The sequence below is a fragment of the Gymnoscopelus microlampas genome (genome assembly GCF_963454915.1).
Source record: "Gymnoscopelus microlampas genome assembly, chromosome: 21".
In the NCBI taxonomy this organism is placed as follows: Eukaryota; Metazoa; Chordata; class Actinopteri; order Myctophiformes; family Myctophidae; genus Gymnoscopelus; species Gymnoscopelus microlampas.
The window spans coordinates 20,585,677-20,612,181 of NC_139958.1; the positions used below are offsets into that span (position 1 = coordinate 20,585,677).

General features: G+C 40.0%; 3 protein-coding genes across 4 annotated transcripts in view; all 3 read left to right on the forward strand.

Annotated features, from left to right (window-relative positions):
- Positions 1-598: 598 nt before the first annotated feature.
- Positions 599-4,886, forward strand: prdm12a (PR domain containing 12a; the record flags this gene model as incomplete). Its single annotated transcript, XM_084046516.1, has 5 exons — positions 599-824; positions 2,851-3,041; positions 3,535-3,690; positions 4,049-4,163; positions 4,447-4,886. 5 exons carry the CDS (start codon positions 599-601, stop codon positions 4,884-4,886), a joined length of 1,128 nt encoding a protein of 375 aa, XP_083902642.1.
- A 2,935-nt stretch (positions 4,887-7,821) lies between these two features.
- Positions 7,822-16,293, forward strand: exosc2 (exosome component 2). 2 transcript variants are annotated; one of them, XR_014599999.1, is made up of 10 exons: positions 7,822-7,959; positions 8,621-8,722; positions 9,030-9,075; positions 9,879-9,968; positions 10,752-10,817; positions 10,924-10,992; positions 11,617-11,793; positions 14,056-14,184; positions 15,394-15,580; positions 15,954-16,289. XR_014599999.1 is itself a non-coding variant. In XM_084046996.1 (9 exons), the coding sequence occupies exons 1-9, from the start codon at positions 7,838-7,840 to the stop codon at positions 15,472-15,474; spliced, it is 882 nt and encodes a 293-aa protein (XP_083903122.1). In that variant the 5' UTR covers positions 7,822-7,837; the 3' UTR covers positions 15,475-16,293. The 2 variants fall into 2 exon arrangements, 1 of the variants encoding a protein (XP_083903122.1); XM_084046996.1 differs by having other exon boundaries at positions 15,394-16,293.
- Positions 16,294-18,658: 2,365 nt separating this feature from the next.
- abl1 (c-abl oncogene 1, non-receptor tyrosine kinase) overlaps positions 18,659-26,505 on the forward strand; it is a 41,445-nt gene continuing 33,598 nt past the window's right edge. Inside the window, exon 1 of the mRNA XM_084045987.1 lies at positions 18,659-20,372. Coding sequence (XP_083902113.1) covers positions 20,246-20,372 — 127 coding nt within the window. The 5' untranslated portion in view covers positions 18,659-20,245. The remainder of the gene's footprint in view (positions 20,373-26,505) is intronic.

Sequence of the window (26,505 nt, forward strand, 5' to 3'; positions counted from 1 at the left end):
TCTCTCTCTCTCTCTCTCTCTCTCTCTCTCTCTCTCTCTCTCTCTCTCACACACACACACACACACACACACACACACACACACACACACACACACACACACACACACACACACACACACACAGAAAGTTAGAGGCTCCATGGTCTTTGTAGCCAGTGTCTCACACACGCACACGCACGCACGCACGCATGCATGCACACACGCGCGCGCGCGCGCGTGCACGCATGCATGCACACACGCGCGCGCGCGCGCACACACACACACACACACACACACACACACACACACACACACACACACACACACACACACACCGTTTCATTGCTCCTGGCGAAAGGAGGGGTGTGTGTGTGGACTAATGGTGCTTTTCTTGTGGCGGAGGAGCAAGGCAGGTCTGTACTGGGACTGGGGGGAGTGTCATTAATAACTAATTAGACAGGGGTCACACCACCAACCGACCACTTATAAAGAGGCTCTCGCTGCTCTGCGAGGCAGGCAGCGCAACACAACACTCTCCACATAGACATCTTAGAAGAAGGACGGAGAACAAACTGATCAGCCTATATAGACTAATAAACATCAGCCTTGCGACATCATCATGGGCTCCGTTCTACCCACTGATACCGTGGCGCTGAAGTCTGGATTTAAGTGTCCGAGTCGCTCGTTGATGTCCGACATCATCACCTCGGACATTCTGCACAGTTTCCTGTACGGCCGATGGAGGAACGTGCTGGGGGAGCACCTGATGGAGGAGAGACACCACAGCACTGTCAGCCCCAAGACAGCCTTCACCGCGGAAGTTCTCGCACAGTCCTTCGTGGGAGGTGATTATTAATTATTGATGCACGATCGTGTGGTCGTTTTCTGTGTTTTGTGCAGGTTTCCTACCGTTATTATATCTTGTTTAAAGTTGTTAATGTCATCTGTGGTGATGGCGTAGACTTTGATTGATTGATTGATTGATTGAATACTTTATTAACAGTTTGCACAAAAAAAGCACAGGAAGTAGCCTACAGTTCAGTACAAAAGGATGCTAAACGGATTAAACCCAAGAACAACACTTATATGGCTTGTTTCCATTGGGGTCCTGTGTATTCAATTGTTATCTTAGTCGATATTAAATAGGCTATTTGTTTTTTTGTTGTTGTTTTTTTCATTTACAAACTTGATGACCTATTTAGACAAATAGGATATTTGCCTAAATAGTACCCTATTGCCTAACCATATTTATTTAGCCTACATGAAACTTTTCGCGGACAATTTCTAAATTAAGTATGCAATCAAAGAAGAAAACTTGCATCTTCTCATTATGACAACTAACCTACCTTTATTTTAATTTCACGAGGCCCTATAATTTCCCGGGTGTTTAATGCGTGGAGCCTCCTACAACCCGCATCGCTCTTCGAGGTTTGACCGCAGACAGTGAGAACTTTTTCTTCTTTATTTCCCTACAAACCTTTCCCAAGGTTTCTGTGCCTTGTTGGGCTTATTACCGTTTCCCCCCAATTTTAGCTTTTTATTTCAACCCATTTAACGCATTAACCCGTTTAGGGGCTTTTGAGACCTTTCATTTAGAAGCTTGTTAGGCGTGTAACCGTTGCTGACTGAAAGACGACGGGTATTAAATTCATTTGGTTAACTTTGTGCTTGACCTGGGAAAGTTTCCACTTAAACCCCGAGGAGAGAAAGGTTCCCTTTCTTTGAGATGTCCCGGGTTTTATCCTGCATTCATCAATCTCCCGACAGTTTCTTTTCCTCTCTTGGCAGCTATGGGGCAACCAGAGCCTTTCTCTTTTCTCTCTGCCTTTAAAAGATCTCTGTTCCTCGCATAATGCGCCGTGAAGGTCTAATTCTAATGCTATTCATTGCATGTCAACCATCTAATCGCCTTTCCATTTTTTTGTTCGAGAAATTCCTGGGTCTTTTAAACAAGTCCTCGTTTCATTCAGTGCAAATTTATTGCTACAAAGTTCTTAAAAGGATAATGAATTTGGAATTAGCCGTTTCTTTTCCAGTAAGGTTTAATGAATATCACATCTGAAGCATGACAAATTGCTGGACCCTTGGCAATAGGAGACCATTTAACCCCCAGTCCCAAATACAACAAAAAAAATAATCTTTGATTCCGACATTAAAGAAAAGCAAGAGTTTTTCTTTTTTTTATATTCTGAATGAGGATGAAAATGCTCACAGTGGAGTTTCTCTTCCCAACAGAAACTTTTCACATCAGCCCCGCTAATCGAATTAAACGGCGGATGAGATGTATAGCTTAATATTTCGTGACCAAAATGCGGTCCATTTAATGCTTTCAGGACTTTTCCAAAATCCTATTTCGTGAGAAGCATGGGTTTTAGGGGGTTTGCGCCCTTTGCTTTGGCAGCTTTTTGACAGCAGAAGTTTTAGGCCTATACAGGATTTAAAACATTGTAATTCACACTTTTCTCACACTATCTAAATTCAGTGTAATAAATACTTTCAAGGACCTAAATGTCATCTTTCACCAAGCGTGTTATTATATTATTATTATCTCCAATAATAATAATAATAATATTATAATAATAATAACAACAACAAATAACAATAAAGTTGTTTTCTTGGACTACCAATAGCTTAAAACCCATTAAATCCGGGAAAGCATCTGTGGCATTTTAGATTTTTGCGTTGGCTATTCAAAAATAGCAGATATACAAGCTCACAGTGCATCACTTTGTGCCACGCTGCGAGCTTGTACATCTGCTATTTTTGAATATCTAAAAAAAAAGTCTTAAAAGTGTGAAAACACCTGATTTAGAAGGCATTTCTCAAATCGGCATCAGGTCTTAATGGGTCACATTTTCTATTTTTTTCCAGAGGTGCAGAAGCTATCCAGCCTCGTGCTGCCCAGTGAAGTGATCATTGCCCAGAGCTCCATACCTGGTGAAGGACTCGGCATCTTCTCAAAGACATGGATCAAAGCTGGCACTGAGATGGGTCCCTTCACTGGCAGAGTCCTGTCCCCTGAACACGTGGACCTGCTGAAGAACAACAACTTAATGTGGGAGGTGAGTGCAATGATGCCTTGTTTGTATTATTTGAGTTGAAGGAGAACGTCATTGACAGCAATGGTGTAAAGTACATTTACATTTACTTAAGTACAATTTTGAGGTATGTTTTACTTTACTGGAGTATTTCCCATTTTAAATACTTTTACTTCTACTCCACTACATCTCAGAGGCAGATTTTGTACTTTTACACAATTGTTTGAAAAGTTTATTTACTTGCTTTGCAGATACAAATTAATATATTATAAAACATACATTAACCACTTTAGTCCAATTTTATACCACCGAAGTATATTTGATGCCAATACTTTTGTACTTTTACTCAAGCAACATTTTGAACACAGGCCTTTCACTTGTAACATAGTATTTCTACATTGTGGCATTGCTACTTTTACTTAAGAAAAATATCTGAGTACTTCTTCCACCACTGATTGACAGTTCTTCTCTAAATTTGCAGCATTCTAAATCGCATTCCATATGTATGTGCCTCCAGGTGTTCAATGAGGATGGCACAGTGCGCTGCTTCATCGATGCCAGCCAGGAAGATCAGCGCAGTTGGATGACCTACATTAAATGTGCCCGCAATGAGCAGGAGCAGAACCTGGAAGTGGTACAGATTGGTAGCAGCATCTTCTACAAAGCTGTGGAGGTGAGAATCCCTTCAGTCTGGTCTAGACCCAGAGAATAGCATAACGCTATTCACCATATTGCACATATTGTGATCCCCACATGAACTTAAGCAACCACAACAAACGAGCCTATGTATACTAGAAGGAAATACATTTTGTTGTGACTCAAGGGAATTTCACCAAAAGGCACAAGCATGGGCAAACTGTTTGCATAATAGCACACCATGATGGCCAAAAGTATAATAGCATATTTTATCCATTTTCTAATTTTGGCAAGGCCCCTGACTCAGTACACTGTTGTAGCAGAACAGCAAACAATAGAAATATTACTTGTCCATTATTTGACCAGTTTCCTTCCTTCCTTTCTTCATTTCTCAGACCATACCGCCAGACCAGGAACTTCTCGTCTGGTATGGAAACACCCACAACACATTCCTTGGAATTCCTGGTGTTCCTGGCATAGAAGAAGAACCTCTGAAAAAGATTCGCAATGGTGAGGCCCTTTGCCTGCAGGTTAAATGAGAGAAGGGAAGAGAAGGGAGGGAGGGAGGGGTGATCAGTATCATGGCTATTATGATGGTCATTATCTCTTTAGGCATATTTAATGAATATGTGACTTCTATGGCTTTAGCATGATTTCTAGGCCTTTAGTGGGGGTGGTAGCCTACTTATAAATGCCTCAAGTTAGTCGAGTAACAGTTTTGTCTACCAACATGGTATGTTTACTGCAATCTTCTTCAGTAACACATTTTCCTGTTTTTAATGTACTTTTATAGATGAATCCCAGCATCCGTGTGATGGCTCCTCTTTGTGCTCGCCCTCCTCCTCCTCCTCGTCCACCAGCAGCCGAATGCGCTGTGTCATCTGCCACAGAGGTTTCAACTCACGCAGCAACTTGCGCTCCCACATGCGCATCCACACCCTGGACAAGCCATTTGTCTGCCGCTTCTGCAATCGCCGTTTTAGCCAGTCGTCCACTCTACGAAACCACGTGCGCCTGCACACCGGCGAGCGACCGTACAAGTGCCACGTTTGCCAGAGTGCCTATTCGCAGCTGGCTGGCCTGCGGGCGCACCAAAAGAGTGCCAGGCACAAGCCAGTGGCAGCGGCCGCCGACGCAGCCTCCCAAGTGTCTCCTCCTTCCACACAAATGACAAGCATGCCCCATCAGCACCAGATGCCCATGGTACACCACATCCCCACCATGGTGCTATGATTATACTGGGAAGGGTCATAAGAGACAGTCATGCAAAACAACATTGCACTTTAGCGTATAGGGTAATAGTGGAGAGCTCAAGAGTCAGGTTGTGAGGAAAGACCCCATCAAATAAATGGGTGTATGTAATAGTACAGCATTTGTCAAAGACATTTCAATTGGTTGCCTTATTTGTATTGAAATTATACTTTTGGCTTTTTATGTGATTACAGTTTCACATGGAACAACAGCTTAATGATTGTCTATATTTTGGAACCCGAGATACAAAAAGAAATGTCAACAATGTTTTATTTTTTTAATTAATTTGTCCTTGCTGTTTCTTTTTCTATTTAATATGAAACAAGTGTCACATCTCCGTATTACAGGACATTTTAAATGTGAGGAAATATCTTATGTAACTATGTAAGACAACACAGCTACTTCTACTGTTTGCATTACATTTATTTTACATCACATTCCCACAAACTCAGGCAAATTGTACTATCAAGCAAGTGATTTATTTGTACAATAGGTAGAGAGGGTCAATGTGGCCATCTGTGTACATGGTTTTTGCTATATCAAAATGTCACTCTGTAAACTTAAATTGTCACTTTATTCTTGTACATAATGTGAACTTTTGAGCATTGTCTAATTCGAAAATTGTAATGTAAATGTGAATGTAAATACATTTGTGCTTTCTTATAGTCTAAATAAATAATGATGTTGACAAAGTAGCTTCACTCTGTCTAACCTCTGGACCAAAGAATATTGATTGATGATAAGATTTGTTTTTAAACAAATGTTAAATAAATATGCATTATAACTATACCAGTGATGTTTCATGTAGAATTACAATCTGTCTTGGACATTGTCTTCAGTGTCCAACAAATATAGGAACACGGCTCGGGACTAGTTGCCTGGGGACTGTCTATCTTTTTGTCAGGTACTCATTCTGAGCATGTTTCCTGATGCAGTTTAATTCAAAAAACATTCTGGATTCTTTTGTTGTTGGAAAAGCCTAAGTGGCACTTAAAAAGATACAAATTCTAATGTGAATGTGAAAACCCACATAATTGCTAGATGTGCGCCAGGATACAGGGTAAGAAATTACTGCATAGTCGTGTTGACAGATGTATTGGCCTTGGCAAGGTTGTCACTGTTCTTAAACACAGAGCAGAGACAGCACAAACATTTAGGCTACATTATTAATTGAAGTAATTAGGTGTTCCATTGTGTAAAATCATAAATAATCCACACCTGTCTGGTCTAATGATTCAATGTTTGGCGCAAAGTGCATGAGTCAGCATCTACAGTACAAGATGTTTTTCTCATTGGTTGCCTCTTTACTTCCACAAGATGGTGCCAGATGCTGAGGGAAAGAGACAGAAAATGAGCAAGATCTTCCAAAACTGAATAATAAAATACTCCCCCCCCACAAGAATAATATGTCAAACTCTGCTGTATTTCAAACAAGTGCACTAAGCAAAGAACAGCTCAGACAAATATGTGAGGTATAGCCGTTAGTGTCACCCCAAAAGCTGTGACCACGAGGTAGGTTGAAGAGTCATCAAAGACTGATCCAGCAGATCAGAAGAACTAACTGAAGTGAGAAAAGTGTATGTGTATGTCATACATAGCTATAGTTAGTTATGTGTTGTAGGATATCTTGCATATGAATAGTACTATACCAGAAGCGTTATGGGCAAGTGAGGAGAGGATGAGTACAAGCCCCACTGGAGAGCATTGTAGGATGATGTAAAAAACACAAATTACATGCAGTCTGATGAGTAACATAGAGCAGAATATTGTCGCTTTTGGAGACCAAGCCTTGATGATACGGCAAGAAAAGGTGGACAAACTCTCTTCAATGCAACACCACAGACAGTGTTCGTTTCACCCACAGGAGTACACTATAGTATAGATGCAACATGACCTTTATGAAGAATACATAATGAATGGGACAACTTGCCAACTTGAGGTTGAGAATACAGATGCTGCTAACCTTCGGCTACATTGAATAAGGGCCAAGAAACACAAGTGGACTGTTCAAAAGCCCTGAACCTATATGCCTGTGTGCAGTGAACTTGCACTAGAGACACTATAGAGACCACAAAGGCAGAAGAGACTGCCTCAGAAACTCCAAGACTTTGTAATTAGTTGAGCTACACATTGGGGTAGGCCTACATCATGAAAACTAAGCTGAAAAGTAACAACTGAAACTTTAATAAGTAACAGGCTATAACAGCTGTAAGGAAAACGTGTCTATTTGATTATTCACAGTATATTTAAGGGGGGTGAGGGGTCATAATATATATATGAGTATAACACACACACACACACACACACACACACACACACACACACACACACACACACACACACACACACACACACACACACACACACACACACACACACACACACACACACACAGGTACACTACATCTTTTAGATGTGAACTGTGAATCGAGGATGAGGTTTATTTACCTCAATGTTGCCTGAAGAGTTCCACACTCATGTATTGCTGAAGATGTGACAAGGGGTGAACTTTTACTTTTGGTACCTTAAGTATATTTTGATGCCATTGCCAATACCACCATACCACTGCTAAGTGTTAATTTCACTGTATGTACCTGTAAATCTTACCAATTCAGCTAAAATTCCTTTGGAGAAGACAAGCAAGTTTTGAATGCAACCACTGGAGGGCGCCATGTGAACATGAAAAGAAAAAGGTCTCCCCCTGATGCATAGCTCTATGCCCTGATGTAGTGTATATTATTATTATAAATATATGTAATAATAATAATAATAACAATAACAATAATAATAATAGCAATATTAATAATTACAAAATGCATTCTGAAATAAAAAAGGGGAAAATGAAAACAAGAAATGTAAGTTTAAAAAAGTCTGTGATGACGTCACTTTAAGGCGCCAACACAGACCGACAGTGAACCTAAACTGCACCAAGCATGGCTGCTGACATGAGATTACCAGTTATTCGGAAACAAGTTTCACTGTCAAAATCCTCTCTAGATCGAAAGGATCTGGTGGTCCCCGGTGATGTGATCACTTCGGACGCAGGTTTTATGAGGTAAGAAAGAGTTCAGATCAGAACATACAGACCTAGACAGCTGTTGTTTTGTTTTGTTTTGTTGTGTTGTGTCTTGCCTTGGATCAAGACGTATTTTACAATGGTGTAAAGTACATTTACTCAAATACTGTACTTTAGTACAATTTTGAGGTATTTTTTTACTTTACAATTACTGGAGTATTTCATATTCAAATGTTCAATACTTTTACTTCTACTCCACTACATCTCAGAGGCAAATATTGTACTTTTATACTCCACTACAATTATTTGAAAACTTTAGTTACTAGTTACTTTGTAGATTTGGATTATTATTACAAAACACAGATTAACCACTTCAGCCCTATATCCATTTCGGCCATTTGAAAATAGCAGATCTGTAAGCTCACAATGATTGTGAGCTTGTAGATCTGCTATATTCAAAAGATTTGTATATACATTTTATACATTGGAAAACTTGTGAAATGGAACATTCTGCATAATGAGTACTTTCTACTTTTGGTACTTTTAAGTACATTCTGATGCCAATACCTTTTGTACTGTTATTCAAGTCAATTTTGAAATTTTACTTGTAACAGAGTATATTTCTACATTGCAGTATTGATACTTTAACTTAAGTAAAACATGTGAGTACTTTTTCCACCACTGTATGCTTTGTATCCAGGGGTCATGGTACTTACATGGATGATGAGAATCTGACTGCCTCTGTTGCTGGAGAGGTGCAAAGAGTAGACAAACTGATCTGTGTCAGACCTCTTAAGACAAGGTAAGTAATACCTTTCTAATCACTGCCAAAGTGGAACTGCTATAGTATAGATAGAGATTGTGGTATTGTTGTTGTGTGGGAGTGTGGTTGTGAGTGAGTGTCTATTACTAGAGAGTAGAGGAGACACATTAATATGTGTTAATTTAACTCTGAGAACACATGTATTCTTCATGCCTTGCACTAAAAGTTTAGGCCTAAATCTTACAGTATAATTCTTACAGAGTATGGCTTTCTTGTGGACGGATAATTTGCTATTAAAGTATGTAAGCATGATTGTTTTGCCACATTTCACTGTTTTGTGTTGCAGATACTATGGAGAAGTTGGAGATGTGGTGGTTGGCCGAATCACTGAAGTAGGATCATTTTTCTTTTAAATTCAAGGAATTATTTCAGTGCATGGTTATACCAGGGAAGCATCCGTGTCTGTGAATACTGATCATGTAGTGAAGACTTTGAAGGAATTTAATGAATGTGTTTGTCAGGTCACAGCAACCTTTTATTATTTTTATCAAAAAGAAATACCCCTTTTTGTCCCCAATTTAGTCATTATGCCAACTGATTCACCCCCACACACAATTCTGTGTTTTGTCACTGCTGTTATATCGTACTGGCTCACCTGCCTGTGAGGAGCCCCCAACGGGAGAACGTAGCCCCTCCGGCCTACTCCTCCCGCCCAACACTCCCCGCTGACAGGTGCGGCCCCAGCCTGTAGGAATACGTGCATTGATAAATATCACCCTGCCCCCCCCCCCCCCCCCCCCCATCCTAGTTTCCCTCCCGGCTCGGTCCGGCTTCCCTCCCCGAACACGGGGGAGGGAATTGTGTTCGTAGACGCTCGATAAAGTCGGATGCAACGCGGTGGATTCGAACTCCTTACTCCGTGGTGGTGGGCAGGTACTTAACCACTGTGCCACCGGAGGGCCTCACCCTTGACCACTTCTAATGAGTTCATTCTTGAGTCCAAGTGGATGTTTGTGCTAAATGTCAAAACATTTCCTCAAGGCATTCACAAGGTTGGGACGGAAGGACAACCTAAAAACATAATGCAGCCTGTCTGCCAGCAGCGGCATACAAATATTAGATTGTATTTAAGTTTGTGTTTCGATTAAATATTATAAGTGTTATATAATTAAGCGTCCTCTTGTGATATGTGTAGGTGCAGCAGAAACGTTGGAAGGTGGAGATCAACTCCCGACTGGACTCAGTTCTCCTGCTATCTTCTGTTAATCTGCCTGGAGGAGAACTGGTGAGTTATATGTACACAACTCTTACAAACTGAAATTATGATTCATTAGGAGAAGTACTCCCTGTGCTACACTGTTTCCATCATAGCTCTAGGTCCGGTGTGTTGGTTGTGGCTGTGTCTCTGTAACGGTAACTGTACTTCTCCTTGCTGACAATGTGTTCCCCTTTAACTGCACCCTTAACCACAATAAAGGCCTTTGCAGACAGGGTACGATTTAACCAGCAGTTTTCACCGCATGCGAAAAGACACACAAATCGAACTGGGTTCGATTGGAGAAAAAAAACGCATCGCAACAGCCACTCGCCACACGGCAAATTTGGAGCCGGTGTGCATGCGGTCATAGAGAACCATGTGTTATTTAAAAAAATATTGTCCGTTTTCATCGTGCGAAAAAAGGCACCCTGTCTGCAAAGGCCTTAACTCTGGTGTCACTATTTTGTTGATTGTCATTGCATGTATAGTGAGAGTTTTCCAAAGAAATACATTTTGATTTCAATTCTCGACAATCTTTAATCAAAAGTTTATAGTACCAATTTGGTGAACTTGTTTTAAAAGAAGGCAGATGCACACCTCAAAGGTTAGTAAAAGGTGCGTAGGACAACCATGGAGGTCCAAATGTACAGAAAGGGATCTATGATATCAAATCAAAGAAAAAGGTCCCGCACACTGTCTGGAACTTGCTAAAAGGATGCTCTTTATTAAATCAACGTTTCGGTCGTTCGACCTTCATCAGGGCCAACTTGTTTTGCAATCAATTGTCTGAATTTCTTTTTCTTTTTTAAGAGGAGAAGATCAGCAGAAGACGAACTGACCATGAGGGAGTACCTCCAGGAAGGAGATCTCATAAGTGTACTCACATGTTTACAATTTGCAATAATCTTTCCTGAGTCCTGACTGTAATGAGCTATTTTGTCTTAAACATAATTTTGATTTGACATTTTTCTGGTTCTTTTAGGCAGAGGTACAGTCAGTCTTTGCAGATGGAGCCCTATTGCTTCACACCCGCAGTTTAAAGTATGGAAAGGTAAGTTACCGTATAGCAAAGCATCTTGTCACCTTGTATCAATTACAAGTGAACCAATACAATGAACACATTTCTGTTCACATATATGACAATATAGGGTATTCAGTTTAATCTAGTCACATTTTTAACGGTGTAATAATGATTGTAATTCCTTGTTATTTGATGTCTGGAACTGGGAGAAAACATTTAATCTGTCTGTATATCTATCTATCTTTTATGTATGTATGTAGTTAGTTAGTAAGTAAGTAAGTAAGTAAGTAAGTAAATATGATATATAATGCCTGTTCAAACATGACAGTCATGAATATGACAGAATCATGGCAGCACCAGTACAGATGGCAGGTACAAATGACAAACTAAAGAAAAGGAAGGGATGTGCATGGCTAGTGTGTAATGTTACTAAATCAGTGTTGTTTTTAATCTAGCCTGAAATATTGAATTTCTGATTGGTAAGAAGCTTTTAAATTTTGTGTCTCTTATTTCATTCACAGGAAATGTAGGATTTACATTGAAAATAATATCACTAGATAAACAACACTTCGTTGCCCTGTTGACACAGGGTTGTTTTTTTAATAACAAACTACTTTATCTAATCGTATCCTCTTTTGATGTTTGTGTCACTAGCTAGGTCAAGGAGTGTTGGTGCAGATCTCTCCTTCCCTGATCAAGAGGCAAAAAACCCATTTCCACCACCTTCCTTGTGGAGCATCCATCATTCTGGGAAACAATGGCTTTGTGTGGCTGTACCCAACCCCACCACACCAGGATGAGGAGGCTGGGGGTTTCTACACTAGCCTGGAGGTGAGAGCAAAATGTGTTTGTCAATTAAAATGACAAGCAAAACTGTTTTCTTTGGGTCTTGTGAGACATTTGACCACTTACGTTATGAACCACTTACAGTACATTCAAACTCACTGTTTTGATAGAAAATGAAAATGGAGGTGATATTCACTGTTACCATAGACCCACTGCCATGTACCCTGTCTGAGGGGGGTATTAAAAGCTTGTGCTCATCAGTCAGCTGCTGTATCTTCCCTAGGGGTAATATGGCAGCTCACTGAATTCCCCTGTGCATGAACTGGTCAGGCCTTTTAACAGAGCCCAGCACAACATGACTCATGACTCACTGAAATCTGTATTGTGAAATGCCAGAATTCTCATCTGCGATGTCCTGTAAGCCTTTAATATCCTTAATGTACGTACATCGTTGGAATCAATCTACAGATCAGATCGCAAAGGTGGTACTCCAACAGACTACTGTTGGTGGTCCGATGTCGGATGATGTCTTTTTTTGATTGTTTGATTGAGCACTTTATTGAAAATGAATTCAAAAGGATAAATACAGGTGTCCAAAAGTTCTGGTCACCGCACAGACTATAACAAACGGTCGGCCGTCAGAGGAAATCACATGAAATAACTCTCCATACCAGGAGGTGGCAGTAGTCTGCAGTGAGGGGGACCAGAAGCTGAGGCACAAGCTTGGCCAAAACAAAAATAACGAGACAGCATTTTTTGCGCTAGTTGTAGACGTAGTAGGCTCATTCGTCAGTCTGTACAGGAAAGACACCTGTCCCTCCAAAGTCCACGTTCATCTTTCATTGCGATTTAAAGCGCACCATGATGGGAACGAGCGGCTGCTTTAATGTTATTTCACCCCTGGTGAAAGGCAATGGATTAATCCAGAGTGATTTGATAGGTCGTAGCCACAGTGGGTTGTACCAAAATTACAACAAGATAGCGGGAGAGAGAGAGACATAGGCATATGAACTGATTTTGCTGCTCATAAACAATATAGCAGGAATTGTGTTGAACAGTAAATAACGGGTGGCTCTTAAAAAAGCAGATTTTTGTGTTTTTGTAACCCAGAGAGGGCACAAAATGAACCAGCACGCCTGTCACGGGTCCATTTGGTTACACTACCAGAGTTAAATTAACACTGGTAAATTAACACTGGAGGGGTCCCTCTGTACATTTTGTATCTGCTGTATGTGCTTGCAAACAAAACTAGCCTGTCAACACTGTGTTCTATTTGCACCCGAGTCCCAAGTCGAGGTGACATCTCACCGAGGTGGTCCTGCTCAGTCTCCCCGGGCAGTAGGCTCAAGCTGCCGACTGGGTAGGAGGTAAAGGAGAGACTGAGAGCGAGAGAGAAAAAGACTCACGCCCGACTCACGTCTGACAGCTTGGGGAAAAATGATGAAAAATAGAACATAGTTGCTCAATCTTTCTTTTGTTTGGGGTTTTCTCTATTTGAGGCGCCCTGGCGCATAGAATGCATGAACGCAAAGTGTGCGCAACACGCCTAAAGCTGCGCAATGCCAACAATTGCAAAAAGACGGCCACATACTGTAGGCAGACACAAAGTTAGTAGTGACTGTAGCCTGACTTAGTAAAAAGCAGGACATTCCATCGTGTCTTTACACATGAAGCATCTGTTTTTACAGTGTATGTAAAGACTTTTCTTACAATATTGAATGTGTGAAATAAGGATTTGTCGGAGACTGGAGCTGAAATATTTACCAAGTACAAAGACCTGAAGATGTTAATTTCCGTAATAACTTTTTATTTGCGTTTTGAGTTTTACACAGAAAGTTGAAACATGAATTTAAACAAACTGGAATAAAATAAATAAAAGACAAACACTACAGACAAAAACACAAAAACAAAACAAAAAACAAAGTAATAACAAAATAAGGAAGGGCAAGAGGCATATTACAGTGGCAATATTATAGACACACACACAGTTACATATTCATACATACATATAAACAAACACACAAGAGCACATCAGTAATTAAATTGTAAGAGTACAAGCCTACTATAATTATAGTTTACATAGATTAGATAGAATATAGATTATTTCTATAATAATAATGGACTACTGGTTTAATCCATGGCTTTTCAACTGATTATGAACCAGGGACCACCACTCTGACTAAGAATCAACCTGGGGACCACTGTTGTGTTGGGAGGGGAGATATGGGCCTGGTGTGGGGGGGAAAAGCTTGAAATTAAATAATGACTGTTAGGGCTGTCTCCCACCTTGTCTCCTTGTTCTCTCAGCCTGTATCTCTGTCAGATCGAGAGGTGATCTCACGGTTGAGGAACTGCTTACTAGCCTTGTCTGCACACAAAGTCCAACTATATGACACCAGTGTTTTCTACTGCTATGAGTCTTCTCTTCATCACCAGGTAAGACACTGGTTGAGATGATTAGATACTTAATTCTATTTAGGAGATCATGAGATTCCAGGCTTATATCAAACATTTTCAATATTCTGTTTTCTTGTCTCTGAAAGCTAAAGACAGAAAAGAGATGGTAAATACACTACAGGCAACATTACAAGTACTGCAAGTTTGAGCTGAACGTAACTGAAGTCCTAATTTAGGGCATAAAGTCCCTAGTAGTAGAGGCTTTGTAGCTACTAATTTAGATACGTTTGTAGTATAAGTGAGTTACTACATTTTGTTGCACCATGGCTAATTATGGCGTAACTTTTCTAAGTAGTGCATAGACTGTTCGGAAAGTAATGTATAGTCGCATAAAATTATGTAAGAGTAATCCAATCCAGTGAAAACCGAAGGAGTAAACGGAGAGATACAGGCATGAACTCACTCACTTGGCAACGATAGCCCAGAACCATCGTCTTCAAAAGCAGCGGTGCCATTAACTGTTCCGTTGAATTATAAAAAGATAAGGCTAATGTTTTATCCCGCGTACTGATTATGATCAATTATTATTTATTATATTAGTTTTTATATTTAGGCACTGGCTAAATATCCAATGGATATAATCTATCTCGCAAAGCGCGTTTGTTAGTCGTTTGTTATGTTCAATTGTCTTGACATAGAAGCCATTTACACTATAACTACGCTAAGATACTTAGATTGCGGTAGTGCAACGGGACACCTTAAGATAAAACTAAATCCCTGGAGTTCATGTAGGCTACACGGAGTGTTTTCTAAAACAGTGTGCAGATATTTATTCCATCCAAAGCCTGAGCTTTAGATAATTCTAAGTGCAACAGGAGAGTTAGTATTCTGCTGTATTCATTTACAAGTATTTACATTTCAAAGGGGGTTTGAGAGTCTTAATGTTACATTTAAAGTGGAAAACGTTTGACAATACGTGTGACAATATACCGTATACCTTATACTGTAAGAATACGGTGTACATACGTATATATTCCCTGTATAGTATATTAAAATCAAGTATTATGATGTTAATATTTATGACTGAAAATGTTTCTTTCTTCTGTAAGATGTACATAACATGAACTATTACTACACAGGATGGGCATTTTTTTTGTTCAAAAATGCTTTTGTGGTGATTTAGAGCATTCTAATTAATCAAAGTCATCCTTTAATCCTGAATAATTTGTAAACATGCTCTCTTTATAGGTCAAAGACATTTTAAAACCAGAGGTGATGGAGGAGATTGTGATGATGACACAACAGAAGCTGATAGAACAGGAGGGATAGATGGGGACAGTGAAATGAAACCCCATCCTACCTACCTGTCTTGTCAGGCAAAATACTATGCCTGTCCTGCATTCCAAGTCTAGGAACCAAGATAACTTAGTCTCGCGTGGCCAGAATGTTGCCTCCCACAATTTTCAAATGTTTCCGGTCATACAGTCTGGGACTCGGAAGCTCTGATCATGATTAGAATATAAACCGGATGTGAAGCTTCCTCCCCACTTCCGTTTCGTCTTTACAGTCGCGCAAATTTATCCGACTATAAATCAAAATCATTTAAGTACCGTATATTTAACTTGCTGCTTAGCAGAAATGGAAATTAAAAAAGAAAATGTAAAGATATTTTAAAATATATTTTTGTGAACGGAAGTGCCAGTTTCCTCAATCGGATTTCGGGAGTTGTAGTTCCAGACTCTATATAGCATTCGGAGATTGTGGAATAGTTGTCTGGCTACGCGAGACTAAAGATAACTCAGATTGAGAACCAGCCCAACAACTGACATTGGATTTTAACATCTCTGTTTTGATACAGTATAATTGGCAGCTTGACTCCCGAGTTTACTTTATGAAATCACATTGGTTATCATAGTTTGATTTACAGTATCAGAATGATGTGGCATTTAAAAGCCATCAAAGCAACTATTCCTTAGGTTTGTTGGTGAATATTTTCTACAAGTATACCCTATATATAATTAGTATACAAGTGTTGATAATTTGTCATTTTGTATGGAGAACTGTTGAGTGAAATAAATAATAAAAAACGATCATGTCATGTTTGTTGACATAATGTAACTTAACCAATGTCTGTGGTTTACTACAATTTGTTGTCTTTGTCTTGTGGAATATGTTAGTAATATAAAGTACATGTTATTTTGCACACGTAACTCCACAATTTATTTTGAATAAATTAAATTAATATTGGTCATTGCACTGTACACATTTCATTTGAGTAGTGCTGGTTCTCAACTTGGGGTCTGGGGACCCCCAGGACTCCTTGAATGGGGTTCCAGAGGATCCCCGGCTAAATAATTGATAGTCAGGAACCAAACATTATGGGTCTGTAATTAATAATAATAACAATAACAATAGTAATGGGCCATTACTATGGCATTAAAACAATGAGAAAAAAAAGAAACATTTTTTTTCAACTATTCGACTAGTACCAACAAGGTCGACTAGTGGTTATACTAGTCGACTAGTTGGTGAAAGCCCTAATATATATATATATATATATATATAGATATATAGATATATATAAAAAATGGGGGGACCATGGCCTAATAGTGCATATCACACTGGGGGTCCTTGAAAGGTTGAGAAACATTGAGAATCACATAGACCAAGCCATGAATGTATTCAGTGAATTCCTAATGTGCCATAGTGTCTACACAGTATGCCAATGTGCTACACATTTTTAAATGGTAGTATTTCTGAATTAATTAAATCAGTGTCCTAAGAAAACCTGTATACTGGCTTTATATATATTATACAGGCATCAATGCAGCATGGTCCAAGTCTATTCAGTGTAGGGATTTCAACAGTGGTGGAAAAATAACTTTTTTTTTTTTTTTTTTTTACTTAAAGGAGGAGTTCACCCAAAAAATGACTTATTTTCTATCAATTACACACCCCATGAAGCCTTGATTTCATGTATTTATTTTTGTTTTTGTGGCATTCCTAAGACAATAATTTGATGACCGTGTGTATAGCCGGTAGGAGACACAAATAATCTACTTTGTGTCTCCTACCGGATACATTAGTTGGTAGGAGACGGGAATCAAATTATTAGCTTGGGAATGCAACAAAAACAAAAAAGAATCCATGGATTCAAGGCTTCATAGGGTGTGCAATTGATAGAAAATAAGTCATATTTTCGATGAACTCCTCCTTTAAGTAAAAGTATCAATACTGCAATGTTGAAATGCGCTTATATAAGTAATAGTCCGAAATTCTAAATTTACTTGAGTAAAAGTACAAAAGTATTGGTATCAAAATGTACTTAAAGTGCCAAAGGTAGAAAGCATTCACTATACAGAATGTCCAATTTCACAAGTTTTCAAATGTATGAAAATCTTTTGAAAATAGCAGATCTACGTGACGCATTGTGAGCTTGTAGATCGGCTATTTTCAAATGGCCGAAATGTATATAGGGCGAAGTGGGTAATGTATGTTTTGTAATGATAATCAAAGTCTACAAAGTAACTAAAGTTTGCAAATAATTGTAGTGGAGTAAAAGTAAAATATTTGCCTCTTGAGATGTAGTGGAGTAGAAGTAAAAGTATTAGAAATTGGAAAAAACTCCAGTAAAGTAAAAAAAAATCAAAAAAACATCAAAATTGTACCTAAGAACAGTGCTTGAGTACATGTACTTAGTTACTTTATACCACTGGATTTCAATAATTGGGTTTTCAGTAGTAGGTTACAGTCAGTGCACCTTGATGACCTCTGACACTAACCAGCCTTGAGGGAGAAGGTAGCTGGTGGGCGTCTCCTCAGTACTAGCCCACGCACGCTCAAGTGACGTACGAACGTAGCCCCACCCACATATTTCAGTAAACCACCTTGCATAGATAGAAATATGGCGCCCTTAGCGACAACTATTCGGACAAAGTTTACTATTGCTCATATTTTCAACAATGAATAGACACGGCGCCGAGCCGAGATTCGTGCAGCGAACTAAGAGTTTGGTGTATTTATAATGATCGCCGCCGGCGGGGTGTTTCTTTTCTGCAGAGAAACGATCTGACAACAACACCACTGTGACCCGCTGCTCCTGCCTCGAATCTCTGCCAGCGTTGCCATGTCTGCTTAATATAAGCGACTTTGGGCTTGTTTTTCTGTAAAGTTAAGGTCATAAATTGCGGTTTTTGGGGTTTGTTTCTAAAGTGTAGTTGCTCATTTGGGCTCGTTTCACATTAAATGTTGTTTAAACCAGTGGTTCTGAAACATTTCCATGGCAAGGACCCCCAGATTAATATGCATTTGTCCGCAGTCCGCAGACCGCCCCATGCCCCCATCTGAAAATCTTTTGTGCCAGGGAGTTGGGGACCCCAAAGATTTGTGTAAAACACACAAAATTACAAAATAAAATCCAAGATTTTTGTCCCCTCTTTAAAAAAAAGATACAAGCTCACAACGAGAGCTTATACCTTGTAGATTGTCTCAAATAGCCATAGTCGAGTAGTGGCTTCTTTTGGGTTTGTTTTCATAAACCAGGTTGCTTGTTTCTCTCGCAGAATCTGGCAACACTGATCTCTGCGTCTGGATTAAAGTGCCTCTCGTTGCACGAGCGAGAGAGAAACTCTGCAAGCAAGACAGACACGGAAGTTTGGAAACTTTTTAATTGAATGCCCAGGCAAAGGGTTGGAATGGATGAGAGATAGATGGACACATTGACCAAAGCGTTAGTCAGTTTCACAGTTAATGTTTCGGCTGTAATGTGAACATTAAAGGCACACTAGTCTAGTGTCCGACAGTAAGTTACCGCCGGCGTGTTATCAGCGCGAGCCAACTGTTGATGTGTGTGTTTCAATCGTCTCGCGCTGTGCTAAAGAAGTTAGCCTTCGTAGCTAACTATCTTCCAACATTAGCTTTGGGTTGCTAACTTTGGTCAGACAGCAGTGTGTAGACTTTGTTTGTTTGGCCTTAACTATGATGCCTTTTCACACGTTTGACCTGTTAGTGTAGTATTTATGGAGCAGTCCTATTGTCTGGTAGAAGTGTGTCAATTTTCAGTTCATTGGCTAAATAAGATGGTTTCATGGTTTTTGACAGTGTCTTTTTTTGCCATGGGATGGGGAAGGATCTTTACTTTGCACCAAATATTATATTAGCATCAACGTTATGGCTCAATAGTTTGTGTGCTTTTCAGGAGTTGAAAGCTTTAAAAGCAGGGTTCAGTTTCTTCAGTACAGAGATTAAACGCCTGTGTTGCCTGTCAACTTGGGACGTATTGATGTTGTTTGCATCCCCATGGCCTGCTGTGATGCACAAGACGTGTTTGACCTGTTAGTTTGTCAGATTGCTGGTCTTCATGGTGAATTGAAATGGCATTACATTCCAATATCCCAAAAGAAGATGAAATGTTTTACAGAGTAATGCATGTCTCACATTGACATGTGTGCTACTCCTGTAGACTAGTGATTTGTAAACAACTTTGCTTAAAAAAAATGTTGAATGCCTACAGAAGAAATGTAAGTTTTACTGGGCCATTGCCTTAGGAGACAATTGCATTATACACTTTTACTGTAGGAGCTAATTGGTCTCTGGATAATGTATACCTTTAGATATACCTCTGTGATTCTCTTGGGTATAGTTTACCATTGTGCCATAGTGTTGTTCACTAACCTCTAGATAGAATATAGCAACTTCATTTTAGTGCTGTCAAATAGGCTTACATTATGCTGCTTCTTGCATTTGTGAGGCGTGTGAATGTGTTTTTTCTGTCAAAAAAGACTACAATCTGCCCTTAGATCATCATCAGTGTATCTGATTTATTATTATTATTTACCCCCTCATATTAATGTAAATCACTTTTATTTGAACTCTGAAACCCCTGGGTGCCATTAATGCATGATAAACTGAGATATATCAAAGGAGCAAGGACCTGCAGTAGTGTTCCTCACCATCACCTGCTATCCAGGGGAGGCCAACCTGAGCTAGCAGAAGGGACTCCTGTTTTCTCTCCACTTTCTCACTACCTGACTGCTGACTTTTGGACGGTGAGTGAGTCCAGCTTGGAGAGGTCCCGGCTGCGGCCTGGCACCCTGCCCTTATGGGGCAGCAGCCGGGGAAGTTTGTCGGGGACCAGAGGAGACCCAGTCTGCCGGCCTTCATCAAGGCTGGGAAAAGAGAGTCATCGCGCCATGGGGCCCAGCACTGTAATGTTTTCGCTGTTCACGGTAAGAGAAAATGCTTTCTTCTACCATGGAAATCAAGCCAGTCTAAAAGTCATACTTCACACAGTTGGTCATTTTATTCACGAGGCGTGTGTCATCGCTGATGTGTTTTATCACCTTTTTGGTAATTTGATAGTCTGTAGTTCATGCAGTTGTTTTCACATACCGGTACACAAGTTCCTACACATCTTGGATGTTTTAAAACAAATCTTTTAACATGTTATATTACAATAAAAACACACCTCATGTTAAAGGCAGATTACATAAAGCCAATACACAAGAAATCATAGTCTTATGTCTATAAATGCTTCCTTTTGTGTCATAATTAAGCCTTTAACCATTAACCAGGGTCTTTGGCATCTCCTACAGCCTATCTGGATTGCTCTGTGGTTGAGCCAGTGCTAAGTATATAGGCCCATGGAGATTTTCTATATAAGAAAAAGGCTGTAGGCAGGACTAAGCACCTTTTTTAGCAATGGGTTTAAACTCTAAACCCAGCCAGATTATGGTTCTAAACTTTAGAGCATAATCTGGCAGCCGGAATGTGGAAAGGTATGATATAAAATAAAGCATTAGTGAGGCATGGCAAGATGTCAATGGAAGGCATTGGTGACGTGCATCCTGAGCTAATCATGATTTCATGATCATCACAAATTAAATGTAGGGAAATCTGTTACTTGAGATTCATTTTGATAGTTTGATATTTTAAAGTGATTGCCATTGAATCGGATGCACGCCATTGAGTTAAAAGCTGATGACATTACCAAATGAGTCCTGACTGCCGTGGCAGCCAGGGATACATTCCACTCATGGATCTTCTTGCACAATACCGAGGGGAAAAAGACCTTCACAGGTCAGAAAACAGAATAAAAGGTTGTGCCCCCCCCCCCCCCCCCCCATCGCTACCACTCCTCTGCATTTGGTGAGGAATAGGTTATGAGAGGGATGTGACTCACGGTGCAAGTGGAGGGTAATGTCAGCACATACTTCTACATCAGTGTTATTCTTCCTGGTGAGCCTAATGCTAGTTGTACAATTGTACCAATTGTACAATGTTAGCCAGCGCCATGCTACCTCTCACCAGGCAGGTTCAGGCCTCTGCGTGCAGCCACCTGGGAGAGAGAGTGAGGCAGTGTAGGGCAAGCAAAGACCTGTCTCCATTCTCGGCACCGTTGAGTACTGTACAGTGTGGAGGTATGCTGTCATTGGCTAACTTGAACAGCGTTTTGGAGAGATCTGTCTGAGCACATTGGAAGCAGAGTTGTTATTTGCAGGGATAATTCATATTCATGCATATTTGGTTCAGGGGAGCTACTATGTGTTTTGCCCATTTGGTTGTTTTTTAATGTCCCTTTGTTGTTAATTACAAAGCACAGCCTGAGGCCAAATCTCATTTACTACTTAATTTTCATTACTACTTCTGTGCTCTGGTAGTCACTGTGATGTTATCATGTAGCTTGTTAATTTCTCATTGTTCACATGTTGGGTATTTAATTCCGAACATGCTTAGAATAGCCAGTGTCTGTCTTATGTTGGCTCTGCAAAACAAAGCAGTGAATTAATATATATAAGGGACAATCCTGGTTCGGCTGGCTTGGCCCTAGATGGTGATATACCAGCAAATAAGGCACATTCTATTATTTGATTAAAACGGCATTGTGCAATATTGTGGATGCACATTTAGTTTTTCTGCTTCATGCTAAGAATGTCTCAAAATCTCTTACGTTTCTCCTTAAACTCGCAGTCACTCACACTGTCAGCGAAGTGATAAAATGGCCAGCAGTCATTCATGTCCAATGGTAGCTCGGCGGCTATACTGACTCTGCAACATGGACTGGAGTGGTGAGACGCCTGGCGACATCTCCACGACTTGCTGACAAAGTTGAGAAGAGTTCGACTTCATCCAAATAAGTACAGCTGCAACTATCGATTATCATCTTGGCAATTATTCTTTCGATTAATCGAAAAATCATGTTTTTTATACGTCAATGAATTGATGTGAAAGTTATATTTGACAAAATCAAATAATCGATCAGTCTGATCACTTAAGCCTTATCTTATACTTTGTTGTACAACTGTGTCACACAAAAATAGCTGATCTACAAGTTCATGTTGCGAGTAATCAATTTGTGTGATTAGCTGTTGCACCCCTATAAATGAGCAGTGTCAAAAAAAAGTTTCATGCACATCAACGACAACAAGTTTCGAGCGACGGCCAATCAGGGCAGATGTGTCTTCTTTTGCTGTGACACGTTCCTAAATTTGGTTAAATCTTTAAACCAGCTATTGTAAATGTGAAATGAATCAATATTGAGCAACTACATGGCCTATTTGGTGACTTTCTTTGCTTATATTCATTTTATTTATATAGGTGAAATACAGGCCTAGATTGTTTACAGTCAACCCGACAGTCACTGTACTTGAGCACCACCAGAGACAGACACAGATTGTCTGGTCTTCTCCTATCCACCTGTGAGCTCTTCTGTCACGGAAACAAACAATAACGCACATCCAATCACTAAAGTACCACACGGGATCATGCTCCAGTTTTATAATATTGATTGGTTCCTTTCCACCATTGGAGGTGACCTTTCGAGCCTCACCGGCTCTTCATCAGACAATGAAGACAAGAATCAGGCTTACACCATCATAAAAGTCAAGTGAACAAGAAGAAAAACACTCTTGGAAAGAGTTAACCTATACTATTTAGAGGCGCCTCTGCTACTCTAAATATGTTGGAATAAATTAGACACATGGACCCACAGCCGCATTTTAAATCCACATTTGTTGTCCAAAGTACACACATTTGCAAAGCAGATTAAGTGGGACTCCAAAGAAGACTCACTTTGGATAAAGGTGCTATATAAATGCACCATTTACCATGTAGCTATACAACCCATAGTTGAAGTTTAACATCGTTAATGAAAATATGTGTAGTCTCATCCTGTAATGAGTCACATTTCAACTAGTTAGAACTTTGAACTGCGGGGTAATACTGAAATCCAAATTTTACATGTTGTAGTCATTGTGTTATAATTACTGTGGTTGCCAACTCTACAGTCCAGTGTTTACTGTCATAACATGTCACTGTCCTGGATTGATTTATTATATTATAATGTAGCATTTTGTAGACAAAATAATCACAATCAGAGACAAAGTTTTCTCCTGAACTTTTTGAATTCTATGCTACAGTAAAGTGAACATTTGTAGCACTTGTGTGTTCCTTTCAATTGGCATATACTATATATACTTGTTATAGTTTTGTATAGTGTCAGTGCATTATTGGAGTTCAGAACAACACATGTGGTAGTAGCTGTTTGCTTTGCTAAAAGTTGACGTTGTTGAAGGGAATGAGGGAAACAGTCGGCGGTTAGTGGGCAGCTCTTCTCGATTAGTGGGTGGCCATTGGCCACTAATGTCTATGGTATGGGGAAACACTTGAGTGTGTGTCCACTCTGACTCTCCACTGTCCAGTCTAGCCACTGCTGCAACATCCCTCCGTTGATTCCCTGCGTTCTGCATCTGCTGTAGTGTTAGTTTTCTGAGGGAACTAGGATGGTGCCCGTTCTGTGTGCCTGTACTGTTTTTGCTGGGTCTATATGGAAGTGCTGTGTAAATGTATCTAATGAATCGGTGATGCTCCTCATTTGTTTTCCTGCCGTTGCTGAAAAAAACAACACTGCCAGAGGAAATGGGAAGAAAACCCACAAGATCTCAGGGGTGGAGGATGGAGGCACTTAAACCTACTAAACACTATACTCTGTTTCCAAGGGCCGGATTTAAATGAGCTGTCATATAGAAGTGCGGTATGTCAGTTATGATCGCAATATGCTTTTGCGATCATTCTGTCCAAAATATAGCTCCACGGCACCTCTGCATCTGAAAACAGATGTGCAGAAGAGCACTATATTTCAGGTAGCTTCAGTTCACTTATTAGAGGCAAGCGTAGCTATTTTTTTGCGTCATCGGGCGAACGGAATGTAGTGAGGAAATGCACTCAGATCTGTGGATAATATTCCTCATTATCTATCGATCCTTTAATTAACCAAATCTGTGTGTGTCTGTGTGTCCCGGGCAAGTCGGGAGCCGTCCGACCAAACAGCCTCAAACTTGGCATGTGTGTCCCATATGACCCAATGTGCAGTGCCGAGCAGCAATTCGGTCGGACCAACTGTTTCTGAGAACCAAAAAAACACTAATATCTATCTAACGACTACATCAGGTAAAGGAGAATTGCACAAACAGGTTGGCAATGGCATGTATTCCCGACTTGCATTGTTCCTGACTTGCATGGCCCCGACTTGCAAGGCCCCGAATAGACACATATTCTTTTACATTTGTGTCTTGTCAAGTGAACTGCTGATAACAATTGCCCTACAGCCTCTAGGGTATACCGTTTCAAATTAATTTTCTTTTAAAAGCAATTGTGAAAAAGGTTAACAGATTTGTTTTCTTTTTTTTGGCTTTATTTTTTATTTTCTTTATTTACTCAGGAGAGTGTAGAGAGACAAGAAAATGAAAGGCAGAGATGAGGTATGACTTCGCAACACAAGTTTCCAGCTGGAAATGAAGTGGGATTTTGGGGTGGTCAGTAACTACTGGCCTTAAGGGAAAATGTTGTCATGTTTGATTCTAAAAAAGTAAAACATGGCACAAACATACTGATCCTTTTTCCCCCCCCAAAACTTAAACCAGTTGAGCTTGAGTATGCTTATTAAACTCCACTGTAATTGAAATGAAGAATTATCAGTGGACCTTTTTTTTTTCTTCTACCCCCACCTTGCAGTTACAGTCCTTATGGTGTCTACTTTGTATTGTAGGCCAGCCCCTTTGTGGATTCCAGTAAATGTATCGAATGTTTTGCATATCTAGAGTGGGGGTCAGACTGAGGATTAGTCACACGTAGGTTATCAAAGGGGTCATATTGTTCACAGACCTTTTAAACGGCTACAAGAACTGTACCCATTGTAATGGTTATATGAATTAACCTTTAAAAATATATTTTTTAATTCATGTAAGGTAGCAAAGGGGAGATTTTGGGGTGTGGCCAGATTGCCTGACCCCTCCTCTATTTTAGTCGTTATATGACATCATCCCCACTTCCTGGTATATTCAGCATTCTGTGTGAGCTTCTCTTGCAGCAGCTGCATTCAGCATGTATGGAGTCAGTCAGCCCACTTCTCTCTCACTCTCTCTCTTTCTGTACCTCTCTCTCTCTTGGCTGGAACCCGTGGAATCTGTACAGTCTAGACACCAAATCTCCCCCTATGATCCCCATGGGTCCTGAAGATGAGGGGGGGGTTTAGGTGTGTATGCACACACAAACACAAGCACACACACAGAGTAGGCGCCTCCTGGTAAGGCTCATTCAGGCCAGCTGTTGGGCCCCCGGTGGCTTGTCCCTACCCCTGGCTGGCCACGTCGCAGCCATGTGGCTCCAAAGAATGAAAACACACACATTCAGACTTTTAATCTGTTACCCTGCACCCTGGTTCTCTCTGGCTTTAGCGTAAACCAACAACAATTCATTGATATTAACCCATTGAGACCTGAAGCCGATTCTACATGTCTCCTAAATCCCAACAGTTTTCTGAAAAGCATATGTTTCTATATCAGTGGTGCTCAATCTTTTTCATGTCAAGGACCCCCAAAATTATATGTATTTGGCTGCGGACCCCCATCAAAATATTTTGTTCCAGGGACCCCCAGAAGCAAAGATTTGAGTTAAAAACGTTCGCTTTAAAAAAATACATATTCAAAGATGTGCACACATTTTCAAGATTTTTCAAAAATATATACTTTAAAAAAATATATTTTTCAAAAATAATACAAGCTCATAGCGCGGCACCGAGTGCCGCACTACGAGCTTGTAGATCTGCTATTTTTGAATAGCCCAAAGTGTAAAATAATGCTTTTTAGCTCAAATCTAAAAATGATACAGTTCCAGGTATTAATGGGTTAAAACAATTTGGTGTTTGATGTTTGGTCACTTTAGTTTCAGAAACAAGACCAATTAAGACCAAACATTACCTCCAAGTTGTACTTGGCATTGCATGTCGGTGTCAAAAACACTAGGTCAATTAAATTATCCTGAATTACTGTACAATTTCTTGTAATTTGAAAGTAACAGATATCT

Bases quoted from the DNA above. Each gene is read 5' to 3' on its own strand.
- exosc2 (XM_084046996.1), top strand. From the start codon at position 7,838: ATGGCTGCTGACATGAGATTACCAGTTATTCGGAAACAAGTTTCACTG. The intron at 7,960-8,620 runs GTAAGAAAGAGT...CTTTGTATCCAG, and splicing joins TCGGACGCAGGTTTTATGAG to GGGTCATGGTACTTACATGG. The intron at 14,185-15,393 runs GTAAGACACTGG...CTCTCTTTATAG, and splicing joins AGTCTTCTCTTCATCACCAG to GTCAAAGACATTTTAAAACC.